The 15,469-nt window shown below is 36.9% G+C and overlaps 1 protein-coding gene across 1 annotated transcript in view; it reads left to right on the plus strand.

Annotated features, from left to right (window-relative positions):
* LOC121423878 (nardilysin-like) overlaps positions 1 to 1,672 on the plus strand; it is a 33,162-nt gene extending 31,490 nt beyond the window's left edge. The window contains 1 exon segment of the mRNA XM_041619397.1: positions 592 to 1,672. Within this exon segment, the coding sequence (XP_041475331.1) occupies positions 592 to 861 (270 nt within the window). The 3' untranslated portion in view covers positions 862 to 1,672.
* The last annotated feature ends 13,797 nt before the right edge of the window (positions 1,673 to 15,469 follow it).

Here is a 15,469-nt window from a genome sequence, read left to right on the forward strand (position 1 = left end):
ATTATTTGATTTGTGACGTCATATGCGAGCAGCATTCCTACATAGCGAATGGTAAAAAATCAATGAAATGTCATTTTCTCAGAAAATTGAAAATGGTTTTCACTGTAACTTTTGTATGTCAATAGACAAATTATTTCACACCCGATCATGAAAAGAAAACAAAATTAAGTTATCAGGAACCATACAAAATTTGAAATTCATACATTTTATATTACATAACACATGGGGCAGCTGCTCGTTTATGACGTCACAAATCCTAAATTTGGAACTCTAATAACTTTCTTACCCCTTAGCGGATTTTCCTCAAACCTTCACCAATATTTTTTACTATTTTTCTGCTATTTTTACAACAAAGTTTTCTTCAGGGTGAATTTCCCCTTTAAGGTTGACAATATGGACCGGGTGACTCAAAAAGTCATGGCATCACACAGTTTGTATTTGTTTGTGATGCAGACTTATCCCACACAGTGCCAAGAGTATAGGCCTTGATTGTTTGCACATTGTTGGCCATGCGATGCCTCATAAAAATCAGCTCTGCAATCAGGGAGAAAGATGCCAAATTGACAACGTTCCTCTCTTTCATTTGTTTAGGTCATCGGATACGGTGAGCACGAGAAGAACAACCCCTTGAAATCCTCCTCCAATGAAAACACAGACATGGATGACATCGCCATCACATCAGCCAATCAAAATGGAGATGAGATGGATTCAACCAATCAGAGCTTGATCCACACAAAGATTGACCAATCGGAATCAAGAGTTGTCCCCCAGGATGAGGGCGTGTCGGGGGCTTGTATAACGGACATTGGGACTTTTAAACAAGATCTGTCACTTCTACCAGTTAGTAAGATAGATCATTGATGAAGGCCCTTTCATGATAGGTAGCTCCTATTTCATTTACATTTGGAGATGAATAAATACATGTTTGTTCCAACTGCAACCCGTCATATAGTATACATATACGCCCATGACAGAAATGCTGCCGTCCCATGACAAAAAAGAAGCAACCCAGTGGATTGATTTCTCTTTAATAGCGAATGAGAAAAATGTGATATTGTTTAATAGGGAAATTTATAGAGTTACTAGCTTTTTGAAATGTCTATATTTCAAAAATAGGGGTCTGTGTGACTCTGATTCTAATCATGTAGAGCATACAGAAAATATCCCAATTCAATAAAAAGAAGTCAATTTTGAAAAATAGTTGCTCCTGTTTGTCACAGGATGGCAGAAAAGCTTGGTGACAATATCATTGCTATGTGACTCTTTGACTTTGGTTTTGCTTATTTTTAATTACAGATCAAGTATGCAATCTTTTTATCTGGGTACAAACCAAAAAATAGAATATCCCCACTTTCTCCTGACACACACATGTATAGTGATGTAGGGACATTCTTTCTTAACTATCATTTTTAGATATTTTAAAGTTACAATTTATGAGTTAGATTTGTAAAGTGTTATACTGAATATGTATGAAATAAGTTATACCCTACAATATATATCATGTCCTTCAGATTAAAATCTTATTTCAATTCCAGAGTATTTAACACTGATCATGATACATCAGTTCATATTTAAAACCTATCATGAGTGAATTCATAAACATGGAAACTAGGTTCTGGCCTTTGTTATCACAATCCTCCTGACACATTTTGGTCATCATATAATTCAGGCTGCTAACAAGCAAAATACATGTAAAGTCTAGTTTCAAACATAATTTTTTTTCCCAAGCAAAATACTCTACTGGCAACAGTAAATATGCATAAAACTTATATTGTTGCACTTTAGCTGATTTTGTTGCTAAATTTCAGTTTTACTGATTTTTGAAAAATTATAACAATGGATGATTTTTAAGTTTTATTTCCATTTGCATATGGCTATATTTTTATAACACCTGAATGTATTTTCAAATTTTAATATAGATGGCAGCATTATGTTTTATCATATATTCATATTTAATTGATCAGAAATAATGAATGATTTTATTTGGGGTATTTGTAAATGAATTCTGTAATTGTAATCTTGAGCTTTTTCATATCAGGGTTAAATGAATGCATCATTCGTTCATTGCTACCTCCTTAACTTAAAGAAGTCTAGATGAGACTGATTGTAGATTCTACGTTCCTCTTTGATAAACTAAGTATTTGTTTTTAAATCATTTTAATCAGTGTATTCTACAAGAAAAATTACAAGTTAAAGACAATGCTTTAATAGTTTCCAAAACTTTGGTATAAAAATACTCAAATTTGTATATTCAGTGGTACAGCTCGGTTTATTAAAAAGGAAAAGAGAAGCTAGGACCATTCTCATATATCTTTCATTTCTTTTATGTATAGATTTAGAATACATGTGACTTATAAAGCATTGAATCCACTCTGTAGAGTGCTCAAGGTGCATAAAGAAATTAATAATATAATAATAGTGGTATATTTACCTAGGGTAGCCACTTCTGTTCCGGAAACTGTTCTCCCAGCGGGCCCTGCTATTATAACCCCGGCTTTAGCTGGGCTGCCTAGGCGCTCAAGCATCCAAGGAATTAATCCTGCCGGGTACCCATTCACCTCATCTGGGTCGAGTGCAGCACAGTGTGGATAAATTTCTTGCTGAAGGAAAACACACCATGGCTAGGATTCGAACCCACGGCCCTCTGTTTGAAAGGCAAGAGTCAGAACCACTAGACCACGACGCGACCAAGAAGTGAATAGGAATGTTTTAAGATAATTTTCGAAGGACTCAACAGAGATAGCCAACAGTTTTTTATGTCTTCAGGTAGTCTATTCCACAGCATCATGGGGCATGCATGAACAAAGGATCTTTTCCTGCAATTATAATATTTCATGGATTGCTTCTGTATTGTCATGTAATTTGGCTCACACATTGGTTTCAAGGTTAAGATGTGCCAGACACATATTTTGTGTCTGTCAGAAATGCCCCAAATTAGTGAAAAAAATCTTGCAGTTCATACTACTTCATCAGTTTTCAACCAATTCTCATGAAATTTGACTCACATGTTGGTCTTGAGGTAAAAATAGGCAAAACATATTTTTCATAATAATAATAGGCATTTATATAGTGCCATCTAACACATTGGTTTCAAGGTTAAGATGTGCCAGACACATATTTTGTGTCTGTCAGAAATGCCCCAAATTAGTAAAAAAAATCTTGCAGTTCATACTACTTCATCAGTTTTCAACCAATTCTCATGAAATTTGACTCACATGTTGGTCTTGAGGTAAAAATAGGCAAGACATATTTTTCATAATAATAATAATAGGCATTTATATAGTGCCATCTATCTAGAAATATTCTATTCCGAGGCACACAAGAAAGGAAAGAATGAAAGAGTTTGGATGAGTGTCAAAGTGCCAATGACTAATACTGTTTGAAAAGATAAGACTTCGGTTTAGATTTGAAGGTCCCTAGTGATGGTATAACTCATGTGATGGAAACTGTTGCCATGGTAACGGTGTACGGCAGGGGTATCAGTCACCTTCAGTGATCGTTATAGTTTTCAATGATTTCATGTCCAGTGTTCAAATATTCTTTTCTTAATTTGTACAACACTGTATTTTGCATGGGTAAGAACCTTTGTGCTGCCATTATTGTTTCAGGCTATCTTACTAAGGCAATGATTTGTTGTGTCGGTGCAGGAACGCCCTTAGCACCACACTTCCGCGCACCTCACTGGTGCAGAAACATCCTTAATGCCCTTATGCACGCAACTAAGGGATTTTCTGCGCTCATGCAATGTGCGATAGTATGATGCTAAGGGCATTCCTGCAATGGCACAATGAATTTAGGTCCTCACAAATATACATGTACAAAGTGAAACATATCTCTTGGTCTTTTGTTTGTGATGTGCCTTTCATTCTTTCAGATGGGGCTGGCTTATAGAAAGATAGGGGGTGAGACTATCATATAGGAGCTGCTTTTCTGACAGCAACGGTGGCGGTTGCTTAACCAAGGTTAAGTTTTTGAAATGTCATCAAAACCTGAGACCTATTTAATGAAACGCTTTTACTGTACAATTGCTATCAAGGGGCGTAGTCTGAGGCAATCGAGACCAACCCCCCCCCCCCTGACGGATTTTGCTGAGAAAATCAAAAATATACCGGGGGAAATAAGAGCAGAGGAGAGAAGGAAAGAAATGGGAGAAGTGACAAGGGTAGAACTAAAGGAAAAGGGAAAGAAATTAAGAAAAGGAGAAGAGAAAAGGGAGGTCGAGAGAGGGGGAAAATGTAAAAATGATTGTGGAAAATAGTAAAACATCCAGGAATACTAAGAAATCAGGGAGAGGGGGGGGGGGGTAAATTATTGAATGGTAAAATGGAACAGGAAGAGAAAGAAAAAGTATCCTCTTCTTCCTCTTACTGGTATTCTGTTCCTCCTCTCTTCCTAATCTTCTTGTTTTTCTTCCCTTTGCCCTTCTCCTCCTCTGTTCTTTCTTTCTCCCTCTTTTTCTTTCTTTCTTTCTATTCTTCTCTTCGCCTTCTTCTCTTCCATCTTTTTATCTTCTTTTCCTATTTCCCCCTTCTTCACAACTTTATGTCATATGTTTTTTTTCATAATAAACATAAATAAAACACATAAAAAGCAGATATATATCGCACAAGCATATCGAGCTTGCTTTTGCTAATGGGAGGTTAGTACCACAAAAACAGCACTGGGAAACGTACAAGATTTTTAACATTAATACTAAAAACAGGGTTTGAAAATGGTAAACAAATATTGACAGTAATGAAAAATGAGGACAAAATGACAATAACCCTACTGACGCGGACAAAGTACCATTATGGATAAGTATGCAGACTATTTAGGCACGAAACTCGTGATAATGAAATTCCCTTATATAAACTTGGATGTAAAAAAAAAAAAGTTTACTTCCATGACATGGCGAACCCCAAACTGGAGCACGGCTGTCGGGCAAAAACAAACTGGCGTGCGATGGTAGTCTTTCAGCCTAAACTTTTTTTAATGACAAGTATATGCATAAATTACAAGTATGATGAAAAACATGGAATATAATTGGGGTGGATAAAACGGGGTGAAACTTTGATGTGACGCACTTCGGAAATTCGTCATCTTTTTGTTGACATTCCTATATCTGGTACGGTCATAGATGACCAAGTGCGTCTCTAGATCCAAGTCTATATATATATATATATATAGATATATATAATAATGGAGCAAATAAAATAGGCCTACTGACAGTGGAATATACTGAAAATACTATACTTTATCAGATGGAAGCATTGGTGAAGACGAGAAAAAAAATATCGACGTCTGAATGATTGAGACTAGACCGCAGAGCTTTTTAAACCAGTTTAAACTGGTTCCCTTTAGATTTTCACGCATCTCTCAAATCGGTTGTAAACAGGTGAATCACAATAGAGACGAACTTTTTATATCCATGTCTATTTTTTATATTTTCATTGTTGGCTAGAAGCGATTCCCAGGTAACATTGTGTGGGAGTTTTTCATTCTTCTTTCTTTCGTATTTCCCTTCTCTCTCACTAATTGAATTAACTATTTCCTCTAATTGAAATAAATATTTCCTCTTCTTTTGCAGCGAGATATCTCACCAAATCAAATAATAAAAATCACAAAAATCAAGCTTTCAAATCAACTAAAAGTTTATTTTCGTGTCATTGCAATACCGGAATTGCCTTCCAATCGCTTTTGCCCTATACCTACCCCCCCCCCTCCCTCTCCTTTAAAAGTGGGGGATACTAATATATCCCCTGGACTTACGCGAGTGCTCTCAACCAGTGGGGTAGAGGGCCGAAAAAATTGAGGGCGGGGCCCGTACGGTGTATCGGCAAAAATTGTGAAGTTGCGAGCGAGCAATAATTTCGAAAGTTCTATTACAAAATCCAATTTCGGGATAGATTTTGACATAATTTTCAGAAGATATCATTCTTTGATTTCCATTCTCTCTTTCCTTTTCTCGTTTTGTCAGAAAAACTCGCCATTTGCATTTCAACACATCATTTTATTCCAGGGGTACGTTCTTCCGCACCCTCAGAAGAATATTGCACCCCCCCCCCCCCCACTTCCAGGGGTACGTTCTCCCGCACCCTCAGAAGAATCTTGCACCCCCGCTTCGAGGTGGCCTATCTGCGGAAATGTTATTGCGACGGTCTCCTTGTCGACGCAACACACCATGACCAGCATGATAAACAACGTGACTTCGCAAGAACATGCCATTGTCCATGTGACCGTGAATGTGCCCCACTGATCTGTGTATCAGCGATAATGACCTCGAATGTTCTAAAGTCCACGATTAGTCTTGGTTTCCCAGACATCGTTTTTCAGTAAAAATTGTTTTCTTAAAACGAGTTTATTATATGCCATCGTGAAAAGATATTGTGACTACAATAGAGTTAAATTTGGAAGTTAAACACACTTCCAAGCCCTTTCACTTTGACCTGTCAAATATTTTATTTACAAGCTTACCTCATCTCATGATTATCTTCAGCGTAGGCCTATAATAGGCCCTATACTATACAGAATTCTTTCCACAAGGTATAGGCCCCATTGTTTCCTTGTCAAGGAGAATAATAACATTTTGAAACTTTGATATCAATAAACATTTTCCTATTTCATATTAATTATATCCTGTATTGTCTTCCAATCACTCCCACCTAAGATCTATACCCCTCCTCTCCCCCCCCCAAAAAAAGTGGGTGATACCCCTCCTTGGAGATAACACCGTTGATATCACGAGCAGATCACGAGCACTGATCTATCAAGAGATCAGTGATCACGAGTCTCATTCTCATTATTGGAACGTTTGAATTTATTTTTTCAACCATAAAATGATCATAGCTTGAAAGAGAGAGATGAGGGGGGGGGGGGCTTATGTAACTATGAAAGCAGGGCCCTGGGAACAATTTTTTTTCTGGGGGTGCTGATGTAAATTTGACACCAAAAAAAATCACTTGATATTAAAAGTTATTTCTGTCGCGAGAAATTTGACAAGCAAAAAAAAAATTGGTTTTGCTTATATTTCTCATTTTTTAAAACTAACCAGAATTCATGGGTGCTGCCTATGGAGAATAATCCACGCAGCGCCCCAAGGATTTTTTTTCACAAAAAAGGTGGGTGTATACGGACAGGGCCTGGGAACGATTTTTAATGGGGGGTGGCTAATTTTTTTTCGGTTTTTTTTTTTTTTTTTTTTAGTTTGTCAAAAAAAACTTTTTCAATTCCAAATAATGTTCAAAATAGTTAGACCATTTCGGTGAAAACCGAATAGCTTACCAATCTATAATTTCCAGTGGTTGCGCTGCACCCCCCCCCCCAAAAAAAAAATGCACCCCGCGACCCATGCAGAAGGACCTTGTCCGGAAATATTATGACAATTTACTCTTTTTTTCTTCGACGACCGACGCTACATTGTTCGACCAGCATGATATGCAACGTGACTTCGTATAACATGCCATCGTCCATGTGACCGTGAATTTGACCCACATGCATGTGACCTCGAATGCTTCGAAATCCGCGACTAGCCTTGATTTTCCAGACGTTGTTATTCAGTACAAACCGTTTATACAATTTCAATAATTATGTCATAATGAAAAAGAATTGTGAGTACAATGGAGTTAGATTTTGAAGTTTAAACACTTTGAAACCTCTCTAATTTAGCTATCCTTATTTATACAACCATATACCTCGTCTCATAAGTCTCATATAATTTTAGCACAAAAAGGCCCTAGAATTTTGCTTATATTATGATCGCTGATGGCCCCTGCGTTTTAATATAATTATTTGACGCGGCAATACTAAAGACTTATGTATGTTTGTAATGAAAATTTTGAAAAGAGCTATAATCTTATATCAATATTCATGAACTTCATCGATGTTATCTCCGTTTGTCAGCATAATAATCACAAGATGCAAGTACATTTTTATATCAAATGTTAATTCATAATATATTGATCTTTTCTTTTGTGTCAGCAGATTTGATGTACACTTCATACGCCAGTGCTACCTGAAGATCAAACTCAGCAATTGAAAATTAATGTAAACAAGTGTACAAAAGTGTCATAAGCAGGGGGGGGGGCGATTATTTATTTATTTATTTATTTCACATCTTTATCCAGAGTAGCCTGTTCAGCTTTATACAAACAAATATGTAAAATTACACAATATATACAATTAAAATATTCATTAAAAATCGCTGGTCTTCCACAGGGCTCTGCATAAATACCAAAAAATAATTCATAACATAAAGAAAACATAAGTAAAGAAAACATATATACACATCAAAATAAGATTTGGAATGAGAAAGTAAAAGGACATGGTAAGATAGGAAGAGATAGAGAGAGAAAGGGGGCAGAGGTAAACAGAGAGAGAGAGACTCAGGAGCAAAGGTAATTATGTAATATTTGACCAGTCAGGCATATTCTTATGAATAGCATAAGATAGCATAGGATAAAAACCAAATCGAGGAAGTGATCATGCATTTCTAATAAAACACAATACATTTAGCATGTGCTGTATGAGAAGTGATGTCATATTCTTATCTGTGATTGCATTATATCATTTTAGGAGTAATTTAAAGGAGGCTGGCCGCTTTTCATTAAGTGATCTTCATCTGCACTCCCCCTCTCTCTATCTCTCTATCTACACACTAGAACAGTACCAGGAACCGAACCCAGGACTTTCATGTATACAGTATGTAGCCCAAGCATAGACCGCACCATCGCCACCATTCGAACAATGTCAATCCGTGAGACCACATACAGCAAAGATTCACAAACCGGTTTATACTGGTTCTCGATCGATTTCTCTACTGCCTCAGTCGTCGCAATCCAAAGTCAAAACCGAGGCGGGTGAACTTTTGTCCCATATCTGTATCTATTTTTAAATACTATTTCCAAAATACTATTGTTGCATGTTCAACGATCGTTATCAAACATACACCTTTCAACAACAATTCCGATTTGACCGTTGTTTTCCGCTGTTTTGTGATGTTTTTTTTTTCTTGAAATGAAATTATAACTGGTCGAACGGTAGCCTACGCTGAAAAAAAAAATCTCAAAAAAGAAAACAGATGTACAGTCGTATGTTATGTTGCATAATATTACATATTATGAAATATATGAATTAAATAATATTACATATTACTTTGGAATATACACAACTGAATTGATACGTAATGTGAGAGTATTATGATAGCCATAGCCATATATATTTTGAATATTATGAGTACATTCATGATGCAGCCTAGCTTTGCCTCACTGAGGGTGGCATATTGTCCCTTATCGCTTCTTACAAGCCAACTTATAAAACATGTATAAAGCGAACTCATGCAGAATTTGAAGTGCTATTTAAGAGCTATAGGAAGGGGGCACTATCTAGGAAAAAATACCCCCCAAAAAAAAAAAGTTTACCCAATATTGGGTAAAATGGGAATATGTATTGTATGTTGTAAATTTTACGCAACGTTGCGTTGAAATTTACCCTTCAAACACGCATTTTGCTCAAAGTTTTTTTGGGGAAATTACCCAGCAAACATGGATGTTCCCTTTCTACCAAATATTGGGTAAATTTCTCACTGTTTTTAGAGTGAAGGCAATAACATTAATGTAGGGCATTTTATACGGTGAAATGATGCATATATTTAAAGAAAGGGGGTCATTATTTACGAAACAAAACTGTGATCAGCACATTTAAAAAGGACACTTTTAGAGTGACGCTCTGTACCCAGTGTTGTAGTGCCTTGATGCTCGACCTTGGCCTTAAGGCCTACTTTTTCAAAGCCTTGGCCTTGGCCTTGGAGGTTTATGCCTTGACTACAACACTGCATGTGTCTGTAGCCCCCCCCCCCACACCCCCTTGCGAATGGCACCTCATTTATCGTTATTAGGTTATCTGGGTTTATGATCGACTATAACTTTTTTAATGGCAAAAAAAATGACAAAGTTTTGGTACACTTCGCGCTCGGGTGACTCATGCCTAGAGTTTACTCGAGCCAAGGATGTCATAAAGAGATGATTATCAGTCGTGCCCTCGACACACCCCCCAAATACACTCTCATGATAGTCTAAGGTTCCAGACACTTCTTATCCTCAATGGAATGAAAGCTACCGTTATCCAAACATGCATGGAGATATTATCTAGTAGGGGCATAATTTCAAGGTGGTCATATTGATACTTTGTGTAGCCGAAAGTATGTATATATAGGCCCCCTATCAGAAATTGTTTTGAAAATCTTGCCATCACTATTGAAACAGATTAAAGGGGAAGTTCACCCTGACAAAAAGTTTATTGTAAAAATAGCAGAAAAACTAATAAAAAATATTGCCGAAGGTTTGAGAAAAATTCATCAAATAATTAAAAAGTTATTAGAATTTCAATTATTTGATTTGTGACGTCATATGCGAGCAGCATTCATACAGAGCGAATGGTAAAAAAATCAAAGAAATGTCATTTTCTCAGAAAATTGAAAATGGTTTTCACTGTACCTTTTACATATCAATAGACAAATCATTTCACACCCAATCATGAATAGAAAACAAAATTAAGTCATCAGGAACCATACAAAAGTTGAAATTCATGCATTTTATATTACATAACACATGGTGCAGCTGCTCGTTTATGACGTCACAAATCCAAAACTTTGAACTCTAATAACTTTCTTACTTTCCAACGGATTTTCCTCAAACCTTCACCAATATTTTTTACTAATTTTTCTGCTATTTTTACAACAAAGTTTTTTTCAGGGTGAACTTCCCCTTTAAAACAGATAAAAACCAGCGCTTTTTTCACAAAAAGGATACTATCGCCAATACTGTAAAAAACGTTGTTTAAAATTTCAAGCAACGTTATTTTAGCCCGTCGCTCTTACAGCGATTGTTTAAACTTTTAAACAATTTCTTTAAAATTTTAAAGAATTTGTTTAAAAATTTAAAAAATATTGTTAAACATTTTTTTTATTTCAAATAGTTCATTCAGAGAATGACGGACTTATACAGCGTTCCATTTGCTTGCATCTCCGGTTTCTTCTCCAAGCTAAATATGTATTTCTAAAACAAGGGCCGTGTTAAGGAAGAAATGTTATCCCCAGTCACGGAGGCCATCCCCCTCCCACACACACACCCACGCCCTTGTATATGCATAGGCCTTGTCCATTTGCATGCGCAACCAAGCTCACTGTGTCTTGTGACATCTATGCACTCATAATATTTTTTTAAGATGATGTTATAATTTTCCCTCAGAAATTATGTCGGCGAATCTTTTGAACTCTCCAATAAGATATCAGGTAACTTTGAAGCATATAAGGAGATTGAATATATGGGGGAGGGATGGGATACAGGAACGGGGAGAACTTGTTGTACTTTCTTTTTCTTTTGTTATCCAATAAATTGAACAGTAAAAGGGACAAAACAAATTAACTGCCAATAGGTCCCATCAACCAAGAGGGGGAAAGAGGCCAAGTGTGAAAAATGACAGGCGAATCCATTAGGATCGAAAGGACCGCCAGAGGGGGGGGGGGGCCAGAAGAAAAATAATCTCCTAAAAATGTCAACTCGCGCTTGACACTGTATTTTTCATTTCCTGACATATAGGCCTATCCATCTCACGATTTTCATGCATCACACATGTCAAACAGTTCTTCAAATATCCCGATTTCATTTTTTTTTCAGATCGCGCTCGCATCATGTGAAATACGTTTGCTTTTAATTGATACCTCCTAACACTCCTTAAAATGTATCCCCTTCACTTAAATTTTGCCTTTGCGCTTCGCGCTCGCATCGTTTTTAGTCATTGTGAAATAAAATGATATTGAAAGCATTAAGTTAACATGTACTTAAGCTTTAAGACCCCGCCCTAAAGATTCTTTTATATTTGTTAGCAGCTGATCGAAAAAAAAAACATGTTGGGGAAACAAAAAAGCTTTTTTATGTATTAAAGCAGGCGATCGCGGAAAATGATGACACCCCCCCCCCATATTGGACTATGCTTGATACGCCCCTGAAAATCAGTAAATAATTGGTTGACTATTACAATGATTTATTTTTAGTACGTTTGTTTGACTCAAGTAAATATGATATTCGCGTTATCTAAAATTAAACTAAGATATGTTTTTTTCATCTGTAACTGATATCAAAGTTAAACTCATGGAGAACATTTTTATGTTTACATACTGTCAGCAGTTTTCCGTGCAAACGTTTACTAAAATTATTTCTTGATGAAGTAGCAATCATCGGTATCAGTTGGGTAAACTTTGAAAACCGACCACGTGCAGAAATTCACTTGTAACGTTGGGCATTGTCCAATTTTATGGCGTTCCTAAAAATCGTATTGATCATGGACACTTTTAGAGTGACGTACACTCCGCCCCCCCCCCCCCATCCGGCCCCACCCCGCCCTTGTGAACGTTACCTTGCTTGTTTGTATTTAAAATCGTTATTAGGTAATCTTGGTTTTGGATTGACTAACTTCATAAGTGGAAAACAAAAATTGTGATAAAAGTCTTGTGGCACATGCACATGGGTTACTCTAGCCAGGGAGTAGCTTGATGATATCGAAGATAGGATCAGGCGTGCCTCCGACACACCCCCAAAACACACTCTCATGATTGTCAAGACTCAAGGTATCCAGACACTTCTGACCCCAAACACAACCGCTATAAGAACGTCACCGTTATTCAAACATGGCTATATTATAGTAGGAGCATGGTTCAAAAAGGTCTTTTTTCAGGGACGAGTCCACGAATTTATTTCCTGTAGACAAAGGTCTTGTTGGGGAGAAAACTCTACAACAATAATGATAATAATAGTTTTTATATAGCGCATTTTCTTTAACGGATCAAAACGCTTTAACAGCATTACCCCAGTCATTGGATTCATTTCAATCCCGAACAAAAAGTGCGCAATTTCCACTCCCTGGGGGACATTCCTTGCATTAATCGCAGCCTCATAATGGCGCTGGCAAATTCAAACAAACAATAGCTTTCGCATCCTATCGGGTAGCCATTTAGCAGCTGGGTCGAGAGTGGCAAAGTGTGGATTAACGCCTTGCCAAAGGACGCTAGACCGTGGTTGGATTCGAACACACGCCCTTCTGTTCACAAGGCGAGAATCAGAAACACTTCACCACTCACGAAGACCACCCCCCCCCATGGGATTTACGCCTAGTCCATTTTGTGTGGACAACCAGCAACAAGATGTTGACATATGATGGAATAATTTCCCCTCAGAAATTATGTCGGAGAACCATTTGAATTCTCCAATAAAAATCAGGTAACGTTGAAGCATATATTGAAAGTATACAGGAGATTTAATTTAAGGGGGAGAAATGGGATTAAGGGACGGGGGAGGGCTTGTTGTTTATTCCTTTTAAAGACAACACAAAATTAACTGTCAAAATATCAAAACAAAGAGGGGAAATGAGGCAAAATGTCAAAATTGACAGGCGAATCCAGTAGCAGGCGATCACGGAAAATGATGATACACCCCCCCCCATTGGACTATGCTGGATACACCCCTGGAAATCAGTAAATTTATTGACTGTTATAACAATGATTTATTTTTAGTACGTTTGTTTGACTCATGTAAATATGATATCTGAAATAAAATTAAGATATATTTTTATCATTTACAACTGATATCAAAGGTAAACTCATGGAGAGAATTCTTGTTTGCTTACTGTCAGCAGTTTTCTGTGCAAACGTTTACTAAAATAATAGCTAGATGAAGTGGCGATTAAAATGCAATCAGCGGTATCAGTTGGGTAAACTCTGAAAATCGACCACATGCAGACATTCACTAGCAATAATTGGGCATTTTCCAAGTTTAGTGCGTTCTCAAGTTGAAATGATCTTGATCGGCTAGAGATTCAAGTAGGAGAGACAAGGAGTTTTGTACCTTGAAAATCAGAAAGAAATCATACCCTCGTCAACATCCCCCCGGTCCCCCTCTCAGTCTTCCTTTTCCTCTCCCCCTTTCCTTCACCCTCTCATGACTGACTTGTGTGGACAAAACTCAGTTTGAAATGCAAGGTCATTATTACGCTGAAAAAAAATCAGTCGTTTCGGAGGAGCCTTTTTTAAAACGAAGCCAGACGAAGTCTCAGCGGAGCATATCCTGATAGAAATTTATTTATAGACTGGTTTTTCGGTATAGGTCATTATAAGACCATTAAAATAATAAAATTGTACATCCATATACTGGTTAGTGCTCCCCTTAGAAGAGGCGATTTAAAGACTTCAGAATGGTGGGGGTGCAGAAAAAAAATCAAATTTGGGCACTTTTGGTACCCAAAATCTGACAACCTTCAATTCTTTTATGGATTTATTTCAATCTTCATTTTTCCCTCCCTAAAAGGTTAAGGTCACAACGGGATATTCCTAAATGTTCACCCCCAAATAAAAACAGACCAACTCCCACCCCCCTCTTTCTCTCTTGGTTTTCCAGGGGCGGATCCAGCTTTCGCAATGGGGGGGGGGGAATTTTTTACCGTATTTTCCCCGATCGGCCGCTCAAAGTTGAGTTTTGTTTGATTGTTTCTTTGAAGGGGTAGTCCTAACAGTTTTTATCTTTATTCTTTTAAAACAATTTGAATAGGTAATGATCCCATAAAGCCATATTCAAATAGTGCCAGTACAAAGTGCGAGCTGAAATATTATGTATTTTGTCCTGATAATTGAACCTCCTGGGCAATGTTTGTGATCCTGAACAAGATGCGTATGTAACTAGATAATTTAAGCGCGAAGCGCGAGCAGATTTAAACAAAAAAAAGTTCTGACCTGACCTTAAGGGACATGTTAAGTACTGTTTGCAGTTAGCCATGAAGACGATACATATTTCAACAATTACATGGTGCGCACGGGAAGCCCGAGCTGAAAGTTTTTGACATTCCGACCTTAAAAAATGGCAACATTATATTCCAAGCACTTTTTGTAATCATGAACAGGATAGGTATAACTAATGCGAACGCAAAGCGCGAGCGGAAAATGAGATTTCAGACCTGAAAAAAGAACACTCTATTCATCTCTTGTGAATTAGGAAAAGAGTGGGTATTTGGGTATCTTCCTATATAAAGGGGAAGTTCACCCTGACAAAAAGTTTATTGTAAAAATAGCAGAAAAAATAATAAAAAATATTGCCGAAGATTTGAGAAAAATTCATCAAATAATTAAAAAGTTATTAGAATTTCTATCATTCGATTTGTGACGTCATATGCGAGCAGCATTCCTACATATATAGCGAATGGTAAAAAATAAATGAAATGTCATTTTCTCAGAAAATTGAAAATGGTTTTCACTGTAGCTTTTGTATATCAATAGACAAATCATTTCACACCCGATCATGAATAGAAAACAAAATTAAGTTATCAGGAACCATACAAAATTTGGAATTCATGCATTTTATATTACATAACACATGGGGCAGCTGCTCGTTTATGACGTCACAAATCCCAAACTTTGAACTCTAATAACTTTCTTACTCTTTAACGGATT

The sequence above is a fragment of the Lytechinus variegatus genome, chromosome 11 (genome assembly GCF_018143015.1).
Source record: "Lytechinus variegatus isolate NC3 chromosome 11, Lvar_3.0, whole genome shotgun sequence".
NCBI lineage: Eukaryota > Metazoa > Echinodermata > Echinoidea > Temnopleuroida > Toxopneustidae > Lytechinus > Lytechinus variegatus.